At 56.1% G+C, this 24,014-nt stretch overlaps 2 protein-coding genes across 6 annotated transcripts; both read left to right on the forward strand.

Moving 5' to 3' along the window:
* The first annotated feature begins 1,825 nt into the window (after nt 1-1,825).
* On the forward strand, nt 1,826-14,562 carry DDR2 (discoidin domain receptor tyrosine kinase 2). 5 transcript variants are annotated; one of them, XM_085586923.1, is made up of 17 exons: nt 1,826-1,929; nt 5,428-5,522; nt 7,174-7,384; nt 7,508-7,739; nt 7,814-7,961; nt 8,099-8,204; nt 8,536-8,719; nt 8,790-9,033; nt 9,151-9,213; nt 9,339-9,469; nt 9,921-10,131; nt 10,625-10,848; nt 10,964-11,100; nt 11,474-11,665; nt 11,794-12,022; nt 12,549-12,698; nt 13,113-14,562. In XM_085586923.1, the coding sequence occupies exons 2-17, from the start codon at nt 5,438-5,440 to the stop codon at nt 13,248-13,250; spliced, it is 2,685 nt and encodes an 894-aa protein (XP_085443049.1). In that variant the 5' UTR covers nt 1,826-1,929; nt 5,428-5,437; the 3' UTR covers nt 13,251-14,562. The 5 variants fall into 5 exon arrangements, with proteins under 5 accessions (XP_085443049.1, XP_085443050.1, XP_085443047.1 ...); XM_085586924.1 differs by having other exon boundaries at nt 7,282-7,384; XM_085586921.1 differs by having other exon boundaries at nt 6,179-7,384; nt 8,790-9,213.
* A 1,098-nt stretch (nt 14,563-15,660) lies between these two features.
* Nucleotides 15,661-21,837, forward strand: HSD17B7 (hydroxysteroid 17-beta dehydrogenase 7). The gene is made up of 9 exons (XM_085586939.1): nt 15,661-15,699; nt 15,768-15,971; nt 16,070-16,162; nt 17,005-17,119; nt 17,569-17,763; nt 18,640-18,744; nt 19,743-19,799; nt 20,325-20,423; nt 20,857-21,837. The coding sequence occupies exons 1-9, from the start codon at nt 15,665-15,667 to the stop codon at nt 20,950-20,952; spliced, it is 999 nt and encodes a 332-aa protein (XP_085443065.1). The 5' UTR covers nt 15,661-15,664; the 3' UTR covers nt 20,953-21,837.
* The last annotated feature ends 2,177 nt before the right edge of the window (nt 21,838-24,014 follow it).

The raw sequence follows: 24,014 nt of genomic DNA on the forward strand, positions 1-24,014 counted from the left end.
TTGGGGTGTTCCTGGAGGAAGCAGAGAGTTGCAGCCTCCTCTTAAATTTCTGCAGTGGCAGGCCTTGAGCAGGTAGGAACAGGCAGGTGTGTTGCACTGTTGGAGTGCTCAGGGTGAAATCAGCCCGGCACTGAGCCCTCCACCAGTGCCATATGCCCTCTGCTTTTCCTGGAGGACTCTTTAGCTCCTGCATGAGCCCACTACCAAGGAGTGTGGCATCCTTATTGCCTGGGGCAGAGAAGCTGTGCTGCCTCTACTCCTGTTTGGGAAGAAGGATGTAGAGTTTGGTCAGCTCCTCTCCAGATCCTGATGTGGTCACAGCCTCTCACTGCCCCGTGGCTGCCTGAGGAGGGATTTTCCCTTGCGGGCCTGGGAATGGGACCCAAACCACTCACTCTGGGGGAAGTCACCACGTGTCCCCCAGGTGCAAAGGTGGTTGTTGGGCCTCCCAGGCTCAGCCAAACACTTGGTTCTGTGCCTGGGCCACCAGGGCAGTGTGTGGGGGGGTCCCGGCTAGTGCTGTGTCTTCTGCTGGCTTGGCTGTGCGTGGCCAAGCCTTTGGCATTTTGGCTTTGCAGACCACCACCTTTGCATTAGGTCCTGGGACAGAGCACCAGGGTGCTGGCTGCTGCCAGGTTATTTGAACAACAATTCCAGGTAGTAGGAGGGGAGCGGAGCAGAGCTGGCTGGTGTTTGTGCCGGTATGCACATAGGGCAGCCTGTGCTTCTCCCTGCCAGCTGATCTGGTGCAGCACATGGGGCACTGCTCAGACCTGCTCCCTGCCAGCCCAGGGGGAGCTGTGCCCTGCCTCTGTTGTCCTGGACAGTGCTGGCTCAGCTGGTGCTGCAGCTCTTCTCTGGTGGCAGTGACAGGTTTCACCAGTGTCTGCTGGGAGCAGTGGATGGCTTCCCCTACCTGTGATTCAATTGGTTTGTCTGGAGACTTCATGCAGCCAAAGAGGTTTAGGAGCAAGGCTACAGCCCTGGGGATTTAGGGTGTCTAGTTGGACAGGAAAGTTTTTAGGGAGTTTGTGGCCTGCTGCCAGGGGCGCTATTTCCTTCCCATAATGTAAGCATGGAATTCAGCACAGCCAAAACAGTCTAAATTTTTTTTTTTAAAAAGTTCTTTAATTGTGGTTTTTGATGTTGCACGAAATTAATGTGAGCCCATTATTATTAGTATTAGTAGTATTACTATTATTTTCTCCCTGCCTCGTTGCGTAGCCAGTGGCTGCTGTGCCAGGCTAGTGCCTGGAAATGATGTCAAACCACCAGCTCTGCGTGCAATTTGGGGAGCTGGAGCGCTGAGCCTGTACCCTGAGCCAGGTTGGTCCTTTGGCTGCTGTCCTGGCCACGTGTGCCCATGCAGGAGAGCCAAATCATTCCCCCAGGGGCCCAGAGAGGGGTAGCCTATGTGGGACCCTCTGGGCGAGATCTGGGATCTTGTGGAGTGTCTCCATCACCCACATTTTGGGGGTGTCCTACCCACCCCCACAGCGCAGGAGGAGGGTCCTGGACGTGTGTGCCATGACACAGCTACCGGGCAAGCACTGGAAAATGAAATGTTGCCTATTGCTTTAAGTTCCCTTGCTGGCCACAGGGACTTTTTTATTTTTTTCTCTTGTGCTATGAATGGGTTTTGCTGTAAATTATAGCTCTGCGCACATTCCCTCGGGCTGAGGAAAATAACTTCTGCCGAAACACCAGCCCTGATCGCTGACTGGCTCCCCTTCTCCGCTCCCTAATTGAAACCAAATGTGCAAGATCTAGGATTGTGGGATTTCTGGCCGGCTCCCAGGAATCCGCAGAATGCGAGCGAGCTCCCAGAGGCATCTTGCATCAGCCCGGGGAAGTTCGCTCCTCACCTGGCTCCCCCGGCCCGGGCGAGGGGCGAGGAGCCCACCCGCCCTCCGCCGCAGCCCCACTCCGGTGAGTCACTCTGGGCTGCGTGGGGACGTGTGTGACCCTCCTAGGCTTGGGATTTTGGGGGGATACGGGTCAAGTGTGCTCCACAGCTGAGCCCAGGAAGAGGGGCTGGGGTGGAGGTCTGCCTGGGAAGGGTCTGGGGCAGCAGCTGGGCACTGTCCTCACTCGGGGAGGTGACAATCGACCCCTTTTCGCCAGCTGACACCACAGTGCCGGTGTTTTCCCCATGTCTTGTGCCAGGACAGTGTTTCCTGGTGTCCCTCAGCTCCCACCGATGTGTCTGGTGGCAGTGCTGGTCAGCCAGGGAGGCGCTGCTGTCCCCAGGGTCCCCTAGCCAGGCACCAGGTCACACTGGCAAAGCGAGCGCAAGGCCACTGCCCTGGTGCTCATGAGCCTCGTGCCCCAGTGCTGGTGCTGGGAGCCCACTCGTGCTGCCAGCCCTGGGTGGCGTCGGGGCAATGCTGCCAGCCCTGCTGGCGGCGGGCGAGGCTGTGGCATGGAGCGTGGCACGGGGCTGGGGCTGTGGCTGCCGGGGAGCGCTGCAGGATGCAGCACCCACAGGATGCTGTCCCCAGGTCCCCAGCCCTGCTCCTGGCAGGTCTCACCAGGGCAGCTGGAGCTGTGGGGACGTGCTGGCTGCTCCTCGCACCCCGGACAGCTGCGATGCCCTGGGCTGAGCCAGCCAGCCCGTGGCTGGGGAGGCTCTGGCTGCTGCAGGAAATGGGGCTGCATCCAGCCCAGAAAAGTCTAAAATGGCATTTTTGGAAGGGAGGAGGACTACGGGTCCCAGCATGCTGCACTGTGCTCCCGCCAAGGCTGCTGGCAGCACGGCATGCTGGGGGCTGTAGTGCCACTGGGGCAGGGATCCTGAACCCCCTTATCCAAACACTCTTGGGCCAGGCTCACAGCGAGCCTGTCATCACTCAGGGACATTCTCTGAGTGGTCTTGACCTGTCTCACCTAGCAGGATGGCAGCCCCAGCCCCATATGAGGACTGGGGCTCTGCAACAGGAGCCCTAGAAGCCCTGGCAGACTTGTGTCCAGGACCTGGTGTGCACAAGGGGTGCAGGCTGCTGCCATCCAATGGCCCCCTCCCCTCCACCCCCCGAGATGATGCTCTTCCAGTGCCAGCAAAGGGGCACCTGGGAAGCAAGCTGGGGACCTCACTTGGAATAGGCTGACAGCCAGAGGGACCATGGCTCAGGTGGGGGTTGTCTCTTAACAAAAGCAGATTTTGTTTCTCCCCCAGTTATTTCCCTTGGTTATTTCAGTAGAATAAGGAAGGAGGGAAATAAGGGAAAACAACAAAAAAGCAGCAGCCAAGGGAAACTTGAAGTCCAGGCGATGCCAGGGAGGAGCTCCAAAAACTGTCTGCACTAAAACTTTCCAGTGATTGAAAATTTTCAGCAAACATTTTCAGTCAAAGCATTGCAAAGCCATCCCTTTTGCCAGGCTGGTGGACCAAACTGATTTCCAGCTGGGCTGCCAGTACTGCCCCTGTGCTTGACCATGTGTACCTTAGCCCTCAGCCTTGTGGCCCGAGTCACTGTCCCCGCACTGTCCCCCAGCCCCACACCCCTGAGGAGCAATGAGCACTTCCCAGTGGCTACGTGGGGATGATTTCCTTATACTAGGCTAAATGGAAATACATTCCCTGCAGGAGATTACAGCATGTGGTATCCTGATGCTTAAGGAGTTTACTCAGCCTGAAAGAATAGTAGGGGAAAATATCCCTGGATACTTTTTGGGAATGCAGAAGGAAATTAATATTTTAATGTTGGGGGGAACTGGCCGTCATCAAATGCAGGAGCTTCTTGTGTGTGCCTCTGGGCAATGCAACTGAAATTCCCAGTTGCAGCTGAGTTAGTTGCAACCTAGCTACAGTTTCCCAGCTGGGAATAGGGGGGAAAAAAAGCAGCCACATATGTGCTTTTTGGGAAAGAAAAAAAAAAAAAAAAAGGAAAATTAGAAAAAAGCGGGGGGAAATCATCCCAAATGCAGGTGTTTACTTGGGCCTCCTGCAGAGATTTTGGTCTTGGCAGAGTCCCCCAGAAATCCACCAGGGTGCTGTGGAGTATGGAGAGCTTCTTGCAGAGTGCAAGTGGCAGCTCCTGGGGTTTTGCTCTCCCTTTGGGTGCTGGTGTGGCCACAGCAAGCCCCAGTCTTGCTCCTGCCATGCCAAGCCCCAGCTGTGGTGGCAACCAGGGCCATATCGAGCACCTCCAAGCTGGCTTTGTGGGATGTGGGCAGCTGTTTTGGTGTGTTTAGCCTTTCTCTTGGTGGTGGGGACAAGGCCGTGGGACACAAGCAGGCATTCACCTGCAGCATCAGTGGTGTTGAGCTGGTTCAAGGATTTGCCAGCCAGGACAGACATCCCTGGTGCAGTGGGCTTGGCTGGGATTTACCCCAGCAGCTAGGCCATTTGGCCAGGAGCTGTGGTCAAATGCAGGGCTTGCAGGTCAATCTGCAGGAACTCCTTCAGGTCATTTGGCTCCACTGGGGTCTTGGGGAACCCCCAGGTTAGAAGGTTGCTCTTTCAAAAGTTAATGTATATTTAAACTCGATTAAAACAGCCTTTTTTAATAGAAAGAGAACTGATCGCATCTGTTGCTGGTGTGAAAATGTCCTCTTGGCAGATAAGGGGAGCTCAGGGAGTCTGGGGCAGAGCTGGTGACATTTGGGGGTGTCCCTGGTGCTTCTCCCAGCATGGTGCCACACTCCATGGTGGTCACCCAGAGGTGGGTGGGAGCTGCTCAGGTTCTGGGGGTTCCTGGCAGCTGTCTGGTGAGGGCCAAGGTGATGGCTGTGGTGACAGCCCTGACACAAGGGCAGGCACCTCCTGGGGAGGTCTCCTTGTCCCCTCTGAGGAGAAGCTCCAGCAGCACCAGTCCTTTTTCTCCCCATGCTGTGGCCCAAGCCCCGTTCCCAGGACCCCTCCAGCCCCATCCCATGCTCCCCTCGAGGCAGAGGATGCAAGCTGGCTCCCACTCCCTTTGTCACACTTTCTGTGTCACACGTGGCCCTGGCGTCCTCTCTGCCGTGGGGAGCTATCAGAGTAAATACTCTGTAAATCTCGGGTGATTATCTCTCCTCTCTTGGAGCCAGCAGGCAGGAAACCGCTCTGGCACCCTGCTATTATTGCCTTATGTGATGGGGTTGTGCAACTTCTTCTTTTAAAGGCAGCCAAGGGTGGGCGGCCAGGCCAGAGCCTTTGTGCCCTGCGGTGGAGGCGGCCAGTGCTGGCTTAGGCAGAGCCCAGGGAGCTTCCCGCGGCTCCTGTGGCCATTCCATGTAGATGTGGCACACCATGGCTCCCAGGGGTGGTGTCTGGGATCCCTGTGACCACCACCACAGATCTAAGGCTTGGGGCTCTGTTCCTCCTCTGAGGCTGAGGTGCGGACATGGGGTCTGGTGCAGGAGAAGCGCTCCCACCCTCAGCAGGGCTGGTATTTGCCCCCTCCTTGGCTGCCTCAGTGTGACGAGTCCTGGTTCTGTCCACAGGACTGTCGACATGTTGGCCACCCCCAGACCTGCCCTGCTGCCGCTGCTGCTGCTGCTGCACGTCCCACGTGCTGCCAGAGCCCAGGTCAACCCCGGTAAGTCAGACAGGGACCAGGTGGCTGCAGCTCTGCTCCTGCCAGATGGTCAAGTTTGGACTTGCATTGTCTCCATCATCTCTGGGATTTTCTCAGCTCTGGGAGCAGTATGTGATGGCCCCCAAGCCTGCACCTGCCTGGTCACTCTGCTGTCCTGCACCTCACTTGGGCACTGCAGTGACCTTCAGAGCCCCTCCCCAGCATGCCACAGGTGCTGTCCGGCCCCTGGCAGCTGGCAAGGTGCTGGACATGGCAAAGCATGACAGCCCTGGGCTCTGAGTGGGGCCCTTGCCCACGGGGGCTCACTGAGTCTGGAGGCTGCCAGTAGCCAAGCTATTGTTTTCTCTGCTGGGCTGTGCCTTCTGTGGCAGTTTTGCAGCAAACCAAGGCTGGCTTTGTTGGGTACCTGGCTTCTGCTCAGAAACCACAACACTGTGCCAGCCAGCAGCACAAGTGTGTTTAGATGGCTGTTCCTGCAGGGCTCAGTCCCATCCTGTGCTGCAGGAATGGACAGAGCCCACGTTTTCCCAGGGTTTCCCCAGAGAGTCCCTTTAACAAGTCCCTTCAAAGACTTCCATCTGTGCGAGGAGTTAGCTGGGTCTTCCCTGGAGGTTGCACGATGCTTATTTAGGGAGGAAATCCTGTTTCTCCTGCAGACATCTATGGCTGGCAGAATTGGATTTGCCTGGCCAGGATTGTTATTACCAAGACAAAACCACAGGGCTGGCTCCATTTTTGGCAAGAATTAAATGGGAATTCAGTGGGAGCTGTGCTCTGCAGAGCATCACGAGTGGGAGAGCAGGAGACAAGAAGAGATGCTCCCACTGTGCCAATGCTCACAATGAAGGTGCGCTCATCCCTCTGCCTGATATCTGCAGGATATGGTCTCTGTGTGTGGTGTCCCAGGGATGGTGACACAATGGGACATGGGTTCTTTGTGGGTATGGTGCCAGGCGAGCCAGGGGCTGTGGGGTAGGAGGTGGCCCAGGCACAGTGTCCTGCCTGGTCCTTGCCACCTCAGTGTGGGTGTTTGCTCGGGGTGGTGTGTGGCGGGACCGTGGTGGGCTGGAGCCAGCAGCCAGACAGTAAACATGGCTAAACAAGCTGCCCTTTCAGCAGTGCTCTTGGCAGCCAGGCATGAAAAAATAACTCCTGTGAAGCAGTGAGGATGCAGTGCTGAGGGAGTCAGCTGCCACTCAGGGGTGCAGCCCGCCTGCCACCCCGGGTACTTTTCCACTTGCAGCCCAGCCAGGAGTGGGGCTGGTGGTGGGAGCTGAGGGGTCGTCAGGGAGGATGAGTGCTTGTCTTGGTCACTTGTTTCCCCAGGCAGGGACAGGGAGCAGCAGGGCAGCACGGCACAGTCGCTGCCAGTGAGGTTTCTGGGCAAGTGGTCTCTGGAGTGAGCCCTCTGGAGCATGGGGACAGCAGTGCCAGCTCACAGGCTCTCCATCGCAGCCAAGATCCTTGCCAGCAAGGCTGTGGAGATCCCTGGAGACAGGGCTCGGCATGATCATCAGCCCTTGGAGCCACCTCCCCTTCTTCCCACTTGAAGCTGGGCTGACATCTGCTTCTGGCCAGAGTCTTCACTTGCCCGGGAAGGTGCCTGCTTTGGCAGGACTGTCCCCTCCTTGCTTTGTCCTCTCTTTGTAAGCCAGAGGGATGGAGAGTGCTGCCCTGGAGCACAGTGGATGTGCCCCAGCCCAGGCCATTTCCATGGAGGGATTCCCTCCTGCTCAGCGCCCTGCCGGTGTCATTGCAGCGGTGTGTCGGTACCCCTTGGGAATGTCGGGTGGGCACATCCCTGACGAGGACATCTCAGCCTCCAGCCACTGGTCTGACTCCACGGCTGCCAAGTATGGACGGTGAGCGTGGGCCTCCTGCAGGAGCCACAGCAGGGTCTGGGCTGGCATGGAGGTCTCCCTCCATGGGGGACATGGGGCTGGCCTCAGGCACGTGCAAACAGCTCCTCCACTCTGGGGTCACAGGCTGGACTCGGAGGAGGGCGATGGAGCCTGGTGCCCCAAGACCCCAGTGGAGCCAAATGACCTGAAGGAGTTCCTGCAGATTGACCTGCAAGCCCTGCATTTCATCACACTGGTGGGCACCCAGGGGCGCCATGCCAAGGGCCACGGCAATGAGTTTGCCCCCATGTATAAAATCAACTACAGCCGGGATGGCACCCGCTGGATCTCTTGGAGGAACCGGCATGGGAAGCAGGTGAGGTGGGGGCTGCATTGGATGGGGGGTGACGGGGCTCCTCCTGCCCATCCCCACCGTGCTTCTCTCTCCAGGCGCTAGATGGAAACACCAACACCTACGACATCGTCCTCAAGGACCTGGAGCCACCCCTCATCGCCCGCTTTGTCCGCTTCATCCCCGTCACTGACCACTCCATGAACGTCTGCCTGCGTGTGGAGCTGTATGGCTGTGCCTGGCTGGGTGGGTGCTGCAGCCCCGTGCCTGTGTCCATGTCCCCAGTGCCCATCCTGGGGTGCTGGCCATTCCGGCGGGGGCTGTATGTCCTGCAGCAGTGGGATTGGCGGGGTGTCCATGCACTCACCCTTCCCTCCCTGCAGATGGGCTGGTGTCCTACAATGCGCCGATCGGGCAGCAGCTCATCCTTCCTGGGGGCACCATCATCTACCTGAATGACTCAGTGTACGACGGGGCCTTTGGGTACAGGTGAGGACTGGGTCCCATGCTGGAGAGCAGGCGAGGAGCATGTTTCTTCCCTGCATTTTCAGGCTGTTCCTCAGCAGAGCAAATGCTTGCTTGAGGTGAGGGACATGGCCAGCCTGAAACGGGGGTCAGTGTGATGGGGGAAGCAGCTCCAGCCCTTCCCTTGGATTTGCTCTAGCTATGTTACATGTTCAGCGCCCCACAGCCTTTTCCAAAGAGGACATCAGGAACAAAATCCCCACTGGGATTGTCCTGGGGCCGGTGAGGTGCTGGGTGGTGCAGGTTTGTGGGGCTGGCAAGAGTCACACTCCTTCTGTCCCTTTGCACGTGCCAGCATGACAGAGGGCCTGGGCCAACTGACGGATGGGGTGTCGGGGCTGGATGACTTCACACAGACCCACGAGTACCACGTCTGGCCAGGCTATGACTACGTGGGCTGGCGCAACGAGAGCACGGCTGGCGGCTACGTGGAGATCACCTTCGAGTTCGACCGCATCAGGAACTTCACCGCCATGAAGGTCCTCACCCCCCCTTCCCTGTCACCCTCCCCGTGCCCCTCACTGGCCGTGCTGACAGGCTGCCCCACAGGTCCACTGCAACAACATGTTCGCCAAAGGTGTGAAGATCTTCAAGGAGGTGCAGTGCTACTTCCGTGCGGACGCCAGCGAGTGGGAGCCTGGCGCGGTCTCCTCAGTGCTGGTGCTGGATGATGTGAACCCCAGCGCCCGTTTCGTCACCGTGCCTCTGCTCCACCGCATGGCCAGTGCCATCAAGTGCCAGTACTACTTCGCTGACACCTGGATGATGTTCAGTGAGATCACCTTCCAGTCAGGTACCCATCGCCACGAGCCCCGTGGGGACCAGTTTCTCCTGGGTGGGAGGCTCAAGGAGATAGCGGGGCTGTGGGGCATCCACACCCCCACTCTGATGTTCTCTGCTCCCTGGCCAGATGCAGCCATGTACAACAACTCAGTGCCCCCCGCCGAGGCACCTGTGGTCCCCACCACTTACGGTAAGCATGGGAAGCATGTCACTCTGTGCTGGGTGGGCACTGTACCCCATGCCACAGAGGAAAGGGGCAGGGGATCTCCCCACGCCCCACTGTGACCAGCCCTCTCTGTCCCCTTCTCTGGCTAGACCCCACACTCAAGGTAGACGACAGCAACACGCGCATCCTGATTGGGTGCCTGGTGGCCATTATCTTCATCCTGGTGGCCATCATTGTCATCATACTGTGGCGGCAGTTCTGGCAGAAGATGCTGGAGAAGGTGGGCAAGCATGGTGTGGCCAGTGACGTCATTCTGGGCAGGTTCTTCTGGGAGCTCAGCACAGAGAAGACAGACTCCACGCAAGGGCTGATGCTTCCTTCCCCTCCTCAGAAAGGCTGTGCTTTTCACCCATCTCCCAAGAAAGGAGACTTAGCTGAGCAGGGTGTTGACTTTAGGATTTGCCTGTTTGTCCATCCCTCTGTCCTGAAGCTGATCTGGGAAACAGGAGCCTGGGTGTGGAGGGTTCTCACCACAGCCACCATCAAGGTCACTCACAGAACTGATGGAGCCAAACCCAGACATGAGAAAGGGGGAACATGAGGACAAACCCAGGCAGGGTTTGCAACTCAGGGACAAGGCACTAGAGAGGAGGTTTGGGCACATCCCCGGTACCATCCTCCCCATGCTGTGGGGAACCCTACCTCTCTCCTCCCTTGCCCCGCTGTCACAGGCATCACGGAGGATGCTGGATGATGAAATGACCGTCAGCCTCTCCCTGCCCAGCGAGTCCAGCATGTTCAACCACAACCGCTCATCCTCCCCCAGCGAGCAGGAGTCCAGCTCCACCTATGACCGCATCTTCCCCCTGGGACCTGACTACCAGGAGCCCTCCCGCCTGATCCGCAAGCTGCCTGAGTTCACCTTGGGGGAGGAGGACACAGGTGAGAGCCAGGACATCCTGTGTGCTCACAGCCATCTCACAGGTGAGGGCCAGGACACCATTCACTGGGCCTGCTGCAGCCCCCTCTCTCCAGCCCCAGATTTTGGCCACTCTCCAAACATTTTGTCTCAGAGGGGAGAGGTCACACAAGTCCCCATGCAGCCCACATGAAGGTCACACAAAGCCTGTGACTGAGAGCCATCACCAACATCCACTTCCTGACTAAGCTGTGTCCCACTGTCATCCTTGGGATGTTCTGGCACCTCTTCCTCAATGATCTGGAGGTCAGGCATTGATCTCTGCTCCTCTGGTGCTTAGGGCTTGGTTGGTGTGTTTGCCATTGGTGGGGAAGGAGTGGAGCAGCCTGTGCTGCCTGAAGGAATGCAGCCCTACGGGGGCTCTGGGGCAGAAGGGACTGTGTGAGCAGCCACCAGGGAGCAGAGGGTGCAGGGCAGGACACCCATGGCAGGGCTGGCCCCGCGGTGTCCCCCCAGGCTGCAGCTGCCCCACCAAGCCATCCCAGGCCAGCGTCCCTGAGGGTGTCCCGCACTACGCCGAGGCCGACATTGTGAACCTGCAGGGTGTGACAGGCAGCAACACCTACTCAGTGCCAGCCCTCACCATGGACCTGCTCACTGGCAAGGATGTGGCCGTTGAGGAGTTCCCCAGGAAGCTGCTGACCTTCAAGGAGAAGCTGGGGGAAGGCCAGTTTGGGGAGGTGAGCGAGAACTGGGCCTGCTCTGAGCAGGGATCAGGCAAAGCTCTTCCCAGCTCGCAGGAGCTGTGGAAGGCTGCCAGTCAGCAGAGGTAATGGCTGCCCCTTACTCCCCCAGGTTCACCTCTGTGAAGTGGAGGGGATGGAGAAGTTCACAGGGAAGGACTTTGCCCTAGAGGGCTTGGATGGCAGCTCTGACTGCCCCGTGCTGGTGGCTGTGAAGATGCTGCGGACAGATGCCAACAAGAATGCCAGGTAGGGACTGAGAGGGGCACACACCCCAGCACTGCCCCCATGCAGAGCCTCAACAGGAGAGCTGGGATGCTTGGAAAGCATTCCCTGTCTCCATTAGCCGTATGCCCAGTATGCAGCTGCAAGGACCACACTCCTGAGCTCTCTGGGGATGCTGGGCTGTCATATGTCAGGATCCTTGGTCCTAATCGGCTCCCCAGTGCCTATCTACCTGCTGAGCCCACTCTGCAGCTCATCTTCTGCAGTCTCAGGGGACGGGACCCACAGGTCCCTCAAGAGGCTTGGGTGGGTGAGTGGCACTTTTGGCCAGTCTGTGCTCACCTCTGTGCCCCTCTGGCTCTATCTATCCCATCCGTGTGGTTTCTGTTCCGGAAAGGAATGATTTTCTGAAGGAAATCAAGATCATGTCGCGGTTGAAGGACCCCAACATCATCCGGCTGCTGGCGGTGTGCATCACAGATGATCCCCTGTGCATGATCACCGAGTACATGGAGAATGGGGACCTCAACCAGTTCCTGTCCCGCCAGCAGGCAGGCGGTCCTGCTGCTGCCCACGCACCCACCGTCAGGTAGGGCTGCCTGGGAGAGCAGGGACAGGCAGTGCTGCTTGCTCCTGGGACACTCGGCCTGGAGCCGTGCACCTTCTGGCTGTTGTCCTTCCTTTCTTCTGCTCATTCGTCCCGTGTGCCCCTGACAGTGACCTGCGGTTCATGGCCACCCAGATCGCCTCGGGCATGAAGTACCTCTCATCCCTCAACTTCGTGCACCGAGACCTGGCCACGCGCAACTGCCTGGTGGGGAAGCACTACACCATCAAGATCGCCGACTTTGGGATGAGCAGGAACCTCTACAGTGGGGACTACTACCGCATCCAGGGCCGGGCGGTGCTCCCCATCCGCTGGATGTCCTGGGAGAGCATCCTGCTGGTACACGGGGCCTGGGTTCCTCTGATGGACAATGACATGGCTCTGGGGTTGCTCACTGCCCTGTTTCCTTGGGCTGGGGGGTGCAGGAGGGATGGCGGGGTCTCTGCTACTGCAGCCCAGATTTAGGGCGAAGCATGGGGAAAGTGGGAGTGGTGGCAGCTTTTCGAGGCAGGCTGGGGGGACTGTGGTGATTTTTGATGTCCCAGTGCAGGACATTCTTTAAGCAGAATGCTTGGCATTTTATCCTGGCCATGGTCAGGCCTGGAAGAGGGAGCAGTGTTGGCTTTTACCTTTGGCAGGAGCTGGGTCCTTGACAAGCCCCAGAGCAGTCACTGCCAGCCAGATCTGGAGCTCACCAGACTCTGGCCCCAGGCAGAAAGCAGGTCTGTGGGGACAAACACCTCTCTCGGACCAGATCTGGATGCTGAAGCATCCAGAACAAGGTTCTGATCACCGAGCACCTACAGCTTCTGGAACAGGATGGGGTAAAGCCCATGCCTGACCCTGCTCTGCTCCCTCTGGCCAGGGCAAGTTCACAACAGCCAGTGATGTGTGGGCATTTGGAGTGACGCTGTGGGAGACCTTCACGCTCTGCCGGGAGCAGCCCTACTCCCAGATGTCTGACGAGCAGGTCATTGAGAACACCGGCGAGTTCTTCCGGGACCAGGGCCGGCAGGTAGGGCGGGACGGGAGGGACAGGACAAGAGGACCAGTGGTGCACCTAGGACATTAGGGGCCTGGGAAGAGACTTTAAGGTGACCAGATAGGGAGGTTGGCTGTGAGGCAGCTATGGGACAGGAACTCTGGGAAGGAATCCTGGTGAAGGGCCCATAGTGGCAAATGCTGCACTTTATGCAGCCCAAGGCATTGCTTGCTCACTGACCCCACTGCAGCACTTAGGGTCTGGGGGACAGGGGCAGGTGTCCCCATCTGGGGGTCAACTTGCCTCTGGGCACATGGCAGCACAGCCCCCACCCCAGGCCATGGAGAGATGGGGCACCCCGAGAAATGGGGCTCTCCAGGAGCAGTTTGCACATTGGTTTCTGTGGCAGTAATTCTCTCTTTGCCATTTCTGCCTTTTGTTTTGCAGACCTACCTTCCCCAGCCCATGCTATGTCCTGACTCGGTCTATAAGCTAATGCTCAGCTGCTGGAGACGGGACACTAAAGATCGTCCCTCCTTCCAGGATATCCATCGCCTTCTCCAGGATTCAGCCAGTGAAGAATGACCCTTGGCTCCTGCCTATCCTGGTCCCCATCCTTCCCTGTCCCCAGAGGAGCCCCAGATGCAAACAGAAGCCACTTCACAAGGACTTAGCCATAAATCCCGAGCAGCTGCTCGTGTTCTCATTGTGCAGTGAGGCCTCAGAGGAGACCCCCAAGGACAGCAAAGCCCCACGGCGTGGGACGGCTCAGACCTCCCTCTTCCCCGCAGCCCTGAGCCCGGCAGCAGCGTGGGCTCGGGAAGGGTTATTTATTGGTGCAGCGTGTTCCTGGTGACAAGGACTGGGCCAGAGCGGCTTCTCTTCCCTGGCTGAAGGGGGTGATCTTCAGCTGGACTTTCTCCGTGAGGAAACTTGGCCCACATGCAGGGCAGGCACCTGGGGAAGGGATGTGTGCAGGTTTGTGCCTGCTGGAGCAGGGACAGACTGGCAGCCACCACTGGTTTTGGGAGGAGCTGGGAGCTGCCACCAGGTCTCAATAGGCTGTGCAATCGCGGGGTGAAAACAAAGACTCCGCGGACATCTGGGGCTTTGGACATGCCATATGGAGAGGCAGGAAGAACCTGCTGGCCAGCTCCAGCTGCACAGGGAGAAGACTGGGGGTGCTCCCAGCACCTCACCCAGCTGCTGGAGTGTGCAGCCAGGGAGGAGCAGGCATCCTGTGCCAAGGGGACACTCCCTCACCAATCACAGTCACTCCAGGGCAGCTCAACTGCCCAAGAAATACATTTTGGATGCCCCACGGGTGGTGCATGGCAGCTGGCTGCAGGATGCTAGCACCTCTTAGTTCCGTGGGGAAATACCCAGGTCCTCCTCCCCCAGGGTTAACCTACATCTTCATCTGCCAGAAGAGGAATGCATGTAGCAGAGTTTCATTGGCAGCTGCTTGCTGCCCATGCCTGCAACAGCCCCACGGGCATGGAGCAGGGCGCTCCAGCTCTCCCTGGTTCTCAACCTGGGATCACAGTCCAGCTGAAGCACCTGAGCTGGGCTCTGCCACCCTGAACATGCTACAGCATTCTGGCACCTGTCCATCCTCCTGAAGCAGCCAGCATCCTGAGCAAACGAGGCAGGTGCCAAAGCCATGTGCCTTGGCAGGTTACACACCACACCTCAAACTCAGACCCTCCTGCGGCTGGACACGAGGAACTGTGTACTTGAGGGTCCATGGACCCCTCCACACATTTTTACGCACTAGTTCAGCACCAGCAGGCGCGCGTGGCACAGTTCCCAGCATCCCATGGCTAAGGCATGTGTATATTCAGTAGATGCACCTGTGTGTAGGGGCAAACCCGCTGAAGAGACACTCAGTATGTGATCTGGCTGCGTGGTTTCCTTGTGGCGCTTCTGCAGGCAGCTCAGCTCACCTCCCCTGTGGGCACTCCGGGGCTGGGGGGCCCTGGAGCTGCACTGTGTGCCGGGATGTGGTGTGGAACAGAGCTAACAGCCTGAGAGAGTTGGAGCAAGGATGATCAAGAGAGCAGCTGGCTGACCCACACTAGCTGTCCATCCCAGCGGGTGGGAGGGAGGTGGGTAACGCTCTGAGGCTTAGCATCCGCGTCAGGACACGTCCAGCAGCGGGGCCAGAGCAGGACCCTGAATCTGGGAGAGGGGAGGGCAGGGATGGTGGGCTGTGCCCCGCAGGAGACTGGCTGGTCTCCTGTATGCTCCTACTGGCTTGTACAGAGGATGTCTCATCCCTGCTGAGCGTGTCAAGACGAGGATGGGCTTTGTCCGTGTCATGGAATTGATGCTCCTCTGCGTGTCCCCTGGGACGGCCTCCGTGCTCAAGGTGCGTCGTGGCCCATCGCAGCCGTGCCTCAACAGGCTGGGTGCACTGGGGCAGGTGAGGCACCTCTGCAGCTCCCAGTGCCCGGGCACTCTGCACGATCTGCACGACCCTGCATTCAACAACACGCCGGGGTGTCTGGGGGGCAGCTGTGGGGTCCGGTGTGTCCATTCCCTGCTCCAGCTGGGACCCTGCCAGGAGCAGGGCTGCCGAGAGGTCTCCCGGAGGGCCCTGCGCACCCAGAGCTCCCCGCCACGGCGGCACGAGGGAACGGCGACCTGCTGGGCACGTCCGCCTTCCTCGGCGGCAAGGGATGGCAGCGCGCAGCAGAGCGGGGCACAGCCGGCTCCTGGGAAGGGGGGGAGGGAGGGGAGCGACAGCGGGAACACCCGGGCTGCCGCCGGACGGGGCGTGGGCAATACGGCGCGGGCGTGGCCTGTGCGCCGGGCGGGTCCCTCGGGGGCGGGTCCCTCATGGCCGCGTCACGGTGGCCCCGCCCCCTGCGCGCGGGCCACCATCACGCCACCGGCGGCGCGGGCCCCGCCCCCGTGCCGGCCGCCGATTGGCTGCGGCGCCGGGCGGGGCGGGGCCGGCAGCGCTTATAGCGGGGCGCGGCGGGCGCGGAGCAGCAATGGAGCGTGTGGTGCTGGTGACCGGTGCGAGCGGGTGAGCGGCGCGGGGGGCCGGGGGGGCCCGGGCGGGGCCGGGCTCTCTCTGACACCATCCCGTTGCAGAGGTGTGGGGCTGGCGCTGTGCCAGCGGCTGCTGGAGGAGGATGGCCGCATCCACCTCTGCATCGCCTGCCGCAACGAGCAGAAGAGCGAAGCCACGCGGGACCTCATTCTGGCCACCCACCCCGCCGCCCAGGTGTCCACCGTGGAGGTGGACCTGGGTAACCTGGCCTCCGTGCTGTGGGCCGCCCGCGAGCTCCGCTGCAGGTATGCGGTGTGCCCGTCAGCCGGCCCTGCCGCGCTCCGCCCCACCGGGCGCCTCTGACCCCCCTCCTACTCCCACCGCTGCGCTCTTCTCCACGCAGGTTTCAGCGCCTGGACTTCGTCTACCTCAATGCTGGGATCATGCCCAACCCGCACGTGAACTTCAAGGCGCTCTGGCACGGTCTTCTCACCGGGTAGGAGGTGTTGCCGGGGGTTCCAGCCCCCTGCTTGCGGGAAGCACGGGGTGATGGCATCGGCAGGATATGCTCTTGGGTCCCGTGCTGAAGAGCCCGTTTCCCTCCTTGGTGTGAGATAGAGCACGTCCCTGGGGTGCACGCTCTTGTGTGGGGTGGGTCTGTCGGCTGGGTGCTAGGGCAGCCCAAGGCACCCAGTGCCACTTCTGCTCCCGGGTGTGAGGCCTGCTGGGTGCATGGGAAGGGCAAGAGGCCACGCAAAGCTTGCAGCCCCTCCCACTGCATGAGAAATGCTGCTCCGTTGAACTCTGGGTCTCCTTACTGTTGTAGCGATGCCAGTATAGGTTCCTGCGAGCTGTTCATAGCAGTGGATCACAGTGCTTTGTGTCGCTCACGGCGTTGGTGTGGGCATTGCTGTTCTATGGCAGCGCGGGGAGGCTGGGCTGAGGAGCGCAGTGACCTGTGTGAGTCTAACAGAGCTGCTGGGGTGCTGCGCGCTGCCGCCGCACTGGTTTCCTTGCCTGCATTAGCCATGGCCCAGTGCTGGAGCTTGATTAAGTTATCTGAGCTGAAATGAAGGATTAAGTTCTTTTGGACAGTAGTTTACCACGAGAAAGTGAAGGAAGGGACAAGTCTTCTCTGGTCTGGTCAGTATAGAGGCACTTGCAAATAAAGGGCCGAGGATACTCTCTAGGCCTTTCCCATCTATTTTTTTCACGGTTTAATATTGCCCTTGAAGGTGAAGCTGTGCGGAGCCTGTGAGATAGGGGCTACAGCTGAAGTGGGTGAGTGCTGGATTCCTCATGGGAGTGTTCCTCACTATCTCCTTCCTTGGCTTCCAGGAAGCTGCTCCACATGCTGACCACTGCGGAAGGCATCATGACCCAGACAGACAGGCTGAATGGAGATGGGTTTCAGGAGGTGTTTGCTACCAACCTCTTTGGACACTTCATGCTGGTGAGGCTTCATATGAGGACTGAACCTTTACTCTGATTTTGATATGGGTAGCAATGGGTCTGGGCACTACAGATCTCACAGGTTCAGATGCTGATGACAGAGAATGACAGGATAAAGGCCTTGACATTTGTTTAAATAGCAATAAATGATGACTTTTGTTGCAAGAGTTTATATAATTTTGAGGTTACTTTAGTGAGCCAGCAGAGAGAAGTCAATCATTGTAGTTATCCATCCAGGGTAAATGCTAAGGCTTGGCTGTATTAAATTCTGAGGTGCTCAACTGAGCTGTCCAGCGGAATGACAGCTGCTCATACAAGTGTCTGCTTTTGGCTAGTCTAGAAAAGCTGGCTGAGAAAACTGAGAGAAGCTCACAGCCTTAGGTGCTGTGAAGTTACACCCTAAGAGTGGGAAACTGCTGTGTTAAATAAGTTAACAATTCTTTTTTCCAGGTTCGTCAGCTTCAGTCTCTACTCTGCGGTAATGAGAAGCCCTCACGACTCATCTGGACCTCCTCCAGCAACGCCAGGGAGTCTGCCTTCAGCCTCTCTGACTATCAGCATGCCAAGGGGCAGGAATCATACAGTTCCTCTAAATATGCCACTGACCTAACAAGTGTGGTTCTGAACAGGAAATTTAATGGCCAGGTGATGATGGGGTTTGTGTTGCTGCAGAAACCTAATGAGCTACTACTGTTTGTAATTATCATGACATTGTTGTTACCTAGTTGCATTCATTCACTCATAGCAATCTGATGCATTCTTTAATGCACAAGTAAGAGCTAAACATGGCTGAGGTTGAACTGGTGGTGTAGGGGGTAGAGAATCTGACAGATTGCCAGATTCTGGAGTTCTTGCCAGAAAAACTTCCCAAAGCTGGAGATGTTGGGAGTAGTTCTTCTCTTTAGATCAGCATTGATGTTAAAGAGCAAAGGGCTCTTTTTTTCAGGTGTCCCTGCCTATTAAGAACAGGGCTGCTCTGGCAGTGCTGCCTACAAGCACTGGAGCTGCAAGCTCTGCTGGTGGTTCTGTGCTGCTGCTCAGGTTTGCCAGTGAGCTGTACAAGCAACCTGCCTTCCCTGTCATGGGGGATTGATGGGTTGTGTTGGCAGCTGCAGCCTTGGTCCAGCAGTGATGGTTGTGCCATTCTCAAACACTTCGGGAGAAAATGGTTTAGTCCCAAAAGGATGAGCTCTTATATATTAAAGAAGTATTCTTTGGTCTGAGTGGGCTGTAATTTGTGGGATATTTGCTCTGGCTGCTGAGCTGCATGGAGATTGCACCAGGAGGCTGCATTTTCTACCCTGGGGGTTTGTAATGGGCATAGATCTAACACAAACCTTTCCAGTTTGGACCTCTTAAAAATCACTACATCCAATTGCTCTCTGCTCTGGTACTTAGTGGAGTATCACTGTCTGATGTCTATACACACCTTCTCTTGCTGAGGAGTACATGAGGGAAGGAGCACGACCCATTCTTTTAACTGTGGTGTAATTGCTCACTGACTTGGTTTCTTCTCTGCAGGGTCTGTATTCCAGTGTTGTTTGTCCTGGGCTCGTTATGTCCAACATGACATACAGAATTTTGCCTGTTTTTCTGTGGAAGCTGCTAATGCCCGTCATGTGGTTGGTGAGTGGATGTCCTGGCTGGTTTTGGGCTGTGACACACTTCACTGCAAGGGATGTATAGCACACATCTGGCTCCTTGCTGCCTGTGTTGGTATAGATTTCTTCCTTCTGTTGGGCTGGGCAGGCTGGACCCTCTGTAAACCCTCCCCTTCTCATCCTGGGGCCCCAGTTTCCAAGCTGAGTTTGGAGGTTTGGTGCTGGACACTTCAGAGGGGCAGGGTTCACCCTTCAGCTACAGCAGTGTTTGTCAAGGCTCCCTTTGGAAGGTTTGCCAGTTCTGTTTGGGATTGTGAAACATTAGCTTGCTGGCAGCAGAGCTCAGGATGTGGCCCCAACTTGGTCCTGTGCTTTGAGATGCTGTTCATTCCTAGAGCAACCTGTTTTTCAGTGTCATTCTTTCCATTCCTCTAGAAGGCAGTGTTGTTTTCTTTCCAACCCTACAGAAAGCAAAGCTTCCTGCTCTCTATTGCCTCTCCCCGTGCTTTCCCAGAAGTTCCCTTGCCTTTCTTCCTCTGGCCTTCAGCTTTCCAGGGTCACTGCAGTTCTGTGCCTGAAGGCAGCCTGTTCTGACCCGTGATGTTCTTGCCTTTCATCTTAAGCTGCCCCAACTGCAGTAGCTGATCCTAATGGATCACATTTCTCCTGGCAGCAGAGAGGCAATGCCCCCTCAGTTGTCCTCAAAGCTGGCAGTCCTGCAGATCCCCTCTGCCTCCTGCCATTCCTGCCCTTGAGACCCACCCAGAAGAGGCACCTGCAAGGTGTGTGTGGCCTGTTGTTCCTGCCTTGGGGTGATGCTGATTTGCTGGGGGCTCCTGAAAGCAGTTTGTGGTGATAAAGGGATGCTTTAGTCAGTGTGTAGTGTTACCTATTACCCAGTTTGAGAAGCATTTGTACCTCTAGTATATTATATAAAGGTACAAACTTATTTGGGCTGCTCAGGGCTTGCCAACAAGCGTTGGACCACAGTACAAATTCTGCCATGTCCTTCTTTCCCCTCAGATCCGATTTTTTGCCAAGACTTATACTCTGACGCCCTATAATGGAGCAGAAGCTCACGTAAGTAGTTCACAACTTGCTTCTTTCTTCCTTCTGAGTAGCTCTTCTGGGGTCTTGTGGCTCTTGAGCAAAGAGCCTGTCAGCAAGGCTGGTGGGTAGGTGCTGTATTTGACCCCCAGATAGCACACAGCAGTGAGTCCCTGTCCCCAGGGCTGATCAGCCACATGGTGCTTTATGGCCTTCATCTGGTACCCATAAAATAAATGATTTTGGGAAAACATCCTGACCAGGGAGAATGATGTGCAGCACAGGGGTGGAGGTGGGTGATGAGGGGCACAGCGTGTCTCAAGCACAGTGAGAGCAAGTTCAGCCATGCTGAACTGCTTTAGCAGAAACCTCCATTACTCTTGGCTCAGGCAGGTCACATCTGAAGGTAGCCAGCTCAGAGCTTGACATATCACATCTTCCCCTGCTTGGTGAGAGCACCTGTGGTGTCTTCTGTGTCTGCTGGCAGTCAAGTCTTTGCCCACAGGTGTTTGGGACAGTGTGTGCTGGACTTGTACATCTTTATGCTGCTCTTACCAGGTATGGCTGTTCAAACAGAAGCCAGAGTACCTGGATTCTCATGTCAAATACCACAGCTGTACTTCTGGACTGGGGAGATGCTACGTGGAGCCTCGAAAGGTCAGTGGAGAGGGAGCTTTGTGCTGCAAGGTGCTTGGCTGGAGGTCTGCCATCTGCTTTGTATGGGAGGGCTGGTGCCAAGGGTCCTGTGCCTGGAGTGGAAGGAAGATGCTTGTTGAATGCTAAGTAGTAGGAAGGGATGTGGGGTTATCTGCAGTGTTTCCTAGAGTAATTCCTGGCTTAGGCTGGAGTCTGGAAGACAATGGAAGTGATGATTGAAAGTGAATGTAAGAACAGCCTAAGTGTGTAATGATAGTTCCCCAAAATATGTTCTGGGTTATGCCCTGGTGACAACTAAAGATGTCTTTAGTTGGCTGTCTGTGAAGGTAGAAGCGCTGGAAATGCACCCTGCTTATCCCCAGAGCTGCCCTTGGTGTCTGCACTGGCTACCACCAAGGTGATGGACTCACAGTGCTGTTTCCTTGCCTTCCAGATGGATGTGGATGAAGACACTGCTGAGAAACTTTACCAGAAGCTGTTGGAACTGGAGGAGCAGACTCTAGAGAAATACCATGATCTCTTAGATTAAGTAAAGCTAATCTCAGTGGGGTGAGAGTCTTGTCTCAGTAACATGGGTTTTCTTCATTCTGGTGCTACCTATGTTGCCAGCTGTTCTGCAGGCACACAGCTTCAGACATCTTCCTTCTTGACAGAAGGTGAACAGTTCCTGAAAATGGAATTGTGAAAACTGAAGAGAAATACTTCGACCTTTTGCTATGGGATTTTTCTTTTGGCATAAAACTAGAGACCTTGAGTAGGCAGAGTCTGTCCTAACACAGTTGCAAAGTGGTGTCTTGCAGAAGCATGACTGAACTGTGTGTGGTTCAGGAACAGCTTCAAAACCTGTGGTTTCCATCTGGCTCAGTGCAGTAAAGGCAGCAGTCTGGGGTGCTGCCCTGCATCTTGGCTCTGCCATCTTTGTAGATGGCTCAAACTCATCACCTGTGGCTGATCCTGATGTACTTGAAAGCTCACCTTCAGCAGAGCTGGCCTTGTGCTTGTTCACCGAAGCTGGGGCTGGTTCTACAGACCTGCCCAACGAGATTGAACCTTACTGGCAGGCAGGGTCTGCCCAGCAGCTGAAACCAAGCTCCTGAAGAGCTGGCCTGAGAAGCACATGCCTGCCTCAACTGTGAGGACAGATGCCTTGCTGTCCTCTGGGTATGGGCACTTCAGGGTTTTAACCATGACTGGTTTGAAGGGATGATATTAACCTGCACTCAGGGCCAGTCTGCTCTGTTTTGAGCAAGAGTGAGAGCTTACCATGTTGTTTTATCTATTTAACTCTTTTTATATAAATCTATTGTACCAACCATCTTCCTGTTGTTTATCTGGGGGACCTTCACCAAGTACCTGCCACCAAGTAACTTCAAGTTCTGTAATGAATAAATGACTGAAATTGAGTTGTCCTTGATACAGTGGTGTTTTTACTCCACTATCCATCTACTTTTGACTTGGAGGCTTGGAAGGAAATATAATTTGTTGCCTGTGCATACCTGGGAAGAGTGAAGTCTCTCCTCTGCCACAGAAGAGCTGTTAACCACCTTTTTGGCTTACTTCTTTAGTTAAGGAAAGGCATGAGTTATTTCTGAAGACTCCAGTGTGGCCTTGTGTGCTGAGCACCTCTGGGAAGTCTATTTCCCAGCCTTAGGCTGTTGGGAGATGTCTCTGGCTTGCTCACCCTGCTGTGTCACACAGTGACTGGTTTAATGCACCCTGGCAGGGGAGCCCAGGCGCTTCTGGGCTGGCTGGGGTCAGGCGATGCTAAAGGGAGGCTGTGCTGCATGCCCTGGCTGCTGCCTCCTGCCAGGGTGCCCACAAACAGGGCTCTGGGTAGGAAACCTGCACAGAGGTAGCAGCCAGGAGAATCCAGGCTCTTCATGGAGTTGGCTTGCAGGGATACACATTTAAAGAACATTGCTTTCATTTTTTAACCTGTCATCCACGGGTTTTGAGCAGAGCAGAGGGGTACTGCCAGCGGGGTGGTACCGGCACTGGAGGTGTCTCAGTCTTGAGTTTGGGCTGAGGAGACCCTCCCAGCTGAACCCACCAGCACTAGTTTGGGTAGGAATGTTTTGGACTGGCAGTAGAACAGAACGAGGAGCTGGCCATTGTGGGGTGGTGCTTCCCTCAGCTGTGGCTGTAGCTGTTCAGAGCTGTGGAGCAGGTTCTTCTGTGCTTTATGTGGGTGTTTATTTAAATGCATTAAAGCCAGTCCCAGCACCAGATGTGGATTCTGTGGCTTTGTTCAGCTGTGTCCTAAAACACCCTGGGACCAAAACCCACTGTTTCTGGTGGGGTGCCTTCTGTTCTCCACAGAGAGAGTCAGTGGCTGGCTCTCTTCCCCACAGCATCCTGCACAGTCCTTGGCTCCTTGTTCTGGGGGAGATGAAGCACATTGCCTTGGTTGGTTTTAGATGAGTACCTTGAGCTTTGCTGTGCTTCTGCCTTAAGCTCTAGCAGGTAACACTCACCACCTTCACCTTTAAGATTTCCCCCTCTACCCCAAATGCAGAGGCACTTGGTCATTCGTTATTGTTGCCTCATTTTCTCTTTGGGCTGAGATAAATGCCAAGTGTTATTCAAAACACAGTCTGACACAATGCTTCTGAGCTGAGTGCAACTAAGTTGGGAAGGGAAGGGTCAGGGCTCTTATGCCAAGCTGATGTCCTGTGCCAGCTGGCACTGCAGCTCTGCCAGGCTTAGGATTTGAATGTAGTGAGGTCTGGAGATATTAGAAGATGTAGCTTTGCATAATGTAGCACACAAGAAAAATAAATGTTTTCTGATAGATTGTGGTTCTATTGGGATTTTTTCTTAAAGCTTGGAAAAAAGGGGAAAATTTCTTGGATGGGCAGAGGTTGATGACCAGAGGTAGTACCTTTTAGATTTTATCTCAAGTGTGGCTGTAGGATGAAGTTGGACATTTAACAGGAAAAGCAGGGATGGGATGGGACAAGTGCTTTTTCCTATGGAGCATGCAGTGGCTGATGAGGGGAGAGGAGGAGTGACCAGTCTTTATCCATGGTGTCAATAAAACTATAAATTTGTTGCTAGTTCATCTTAATAGTTCTCTGTAGCTCTCCCTTGAGAATTTGCAGCTCAGGGTTAGAGAACATGTGCTTTTGTGTTCTGCTGTGAGCTCAGCCTGCTGCATGGTTTAGCTTCCCCTTGATTGCTGTGGTGGCACTTGGTGCACTGAGATGTGTGTTCCATCCTGGGAGATGCACATGTGGGATTCAGGAGTAGTGAGGGATCAGCTGCTGCCCATGGCTGGCCTTGGTGTGGGTGCAAAGTGGCCTCTGGAGACCTTGAGCCCAGCTTCCTGTTCAGAGTGGCACGAAGAAGGGATAAAAGGTGCTAAAGCACAAGCTGAGCCCTGGAGAGTGGAATAACCTGGAAAGATGGCATACACTTGTGATTTCCCACAAATTTGGTGCTGCATGGAGCTGGAGAGGCACAGCCAGCCCAGGTGTCTCCAGAGGAATGCTCTTCAGTGGGAGGAGATGCTCCACTGTTCTGCAGCATTTTTCACAGGTCACTGCTTCTCTACAGGGGTTCCTGCCTGCTTTTGTGATCCCCAGGCATCAG

This window comes from Lonchura striata, chromosome 8, assembly GCF_050655825.1.
Source record: "Lonchura striata isolate lonStrDom1 chromosome 8, ASM5065582v1, whole genome shotgun sequence".
Lineage (NCBI taxonomy): Eukaryota > Metazoa > Chordata > Aves > Passeriformes > Estrildidae > Lonchura > Lonchura striata.

What these genes read in the sequence shown, in the direction of transcription:
- DDR2 (XM_085586920.1), top strand. Translation starts at nt 5,438, where the DNA reads ATGTTGGCCACCCCCAGACCTGCCCTGCTGCCGCTGCTGCTGCTGCTG. An exon ending in GTATGGCTGTGCCTGGCTGG is followed by an intron (nt 7,962 to 8,098) that starts GTGGGTGCTGCA and finishes CCCTCCCTGCAG; the next exon opens with ATGGGCTGGTGTCCTACAAT. An exon ending in CTTGGGGGAGGAGGACACAG is followed by an intron (nt 10,132 to 10,624) that starts GTGAGAGCCAGG and finishes GTGTCCCCCCAG; the next exon opens with GCTGCAGCTGCCCCACCAAG.
- HSD17B7 (XM_085586939.1), top strand. Translation starts at nt 15,665, where the DNA reads ATGGAGCGTGTGGTGCTGGTGACCGGTGCGAGCGG. An exon ending in GCCCGCGAGCTCCGCTGCAG is followed by an intron (nt 15,972 to 16,069) that starts GTATGCGGTGTG and finishes TTCTCCACGCAG; the next exon opens with GTTTCAGCGCCTGGACTTCG. An exon ending in ATAATGGAGCAGAAGCTCAC is followed by an intron (nt 19,800 to 20,324) that starts GTAAGTAGTTCA and finishes TGCTCTTACCAG; the next exon opens with GTATGGCTGTTCAAACAGAA.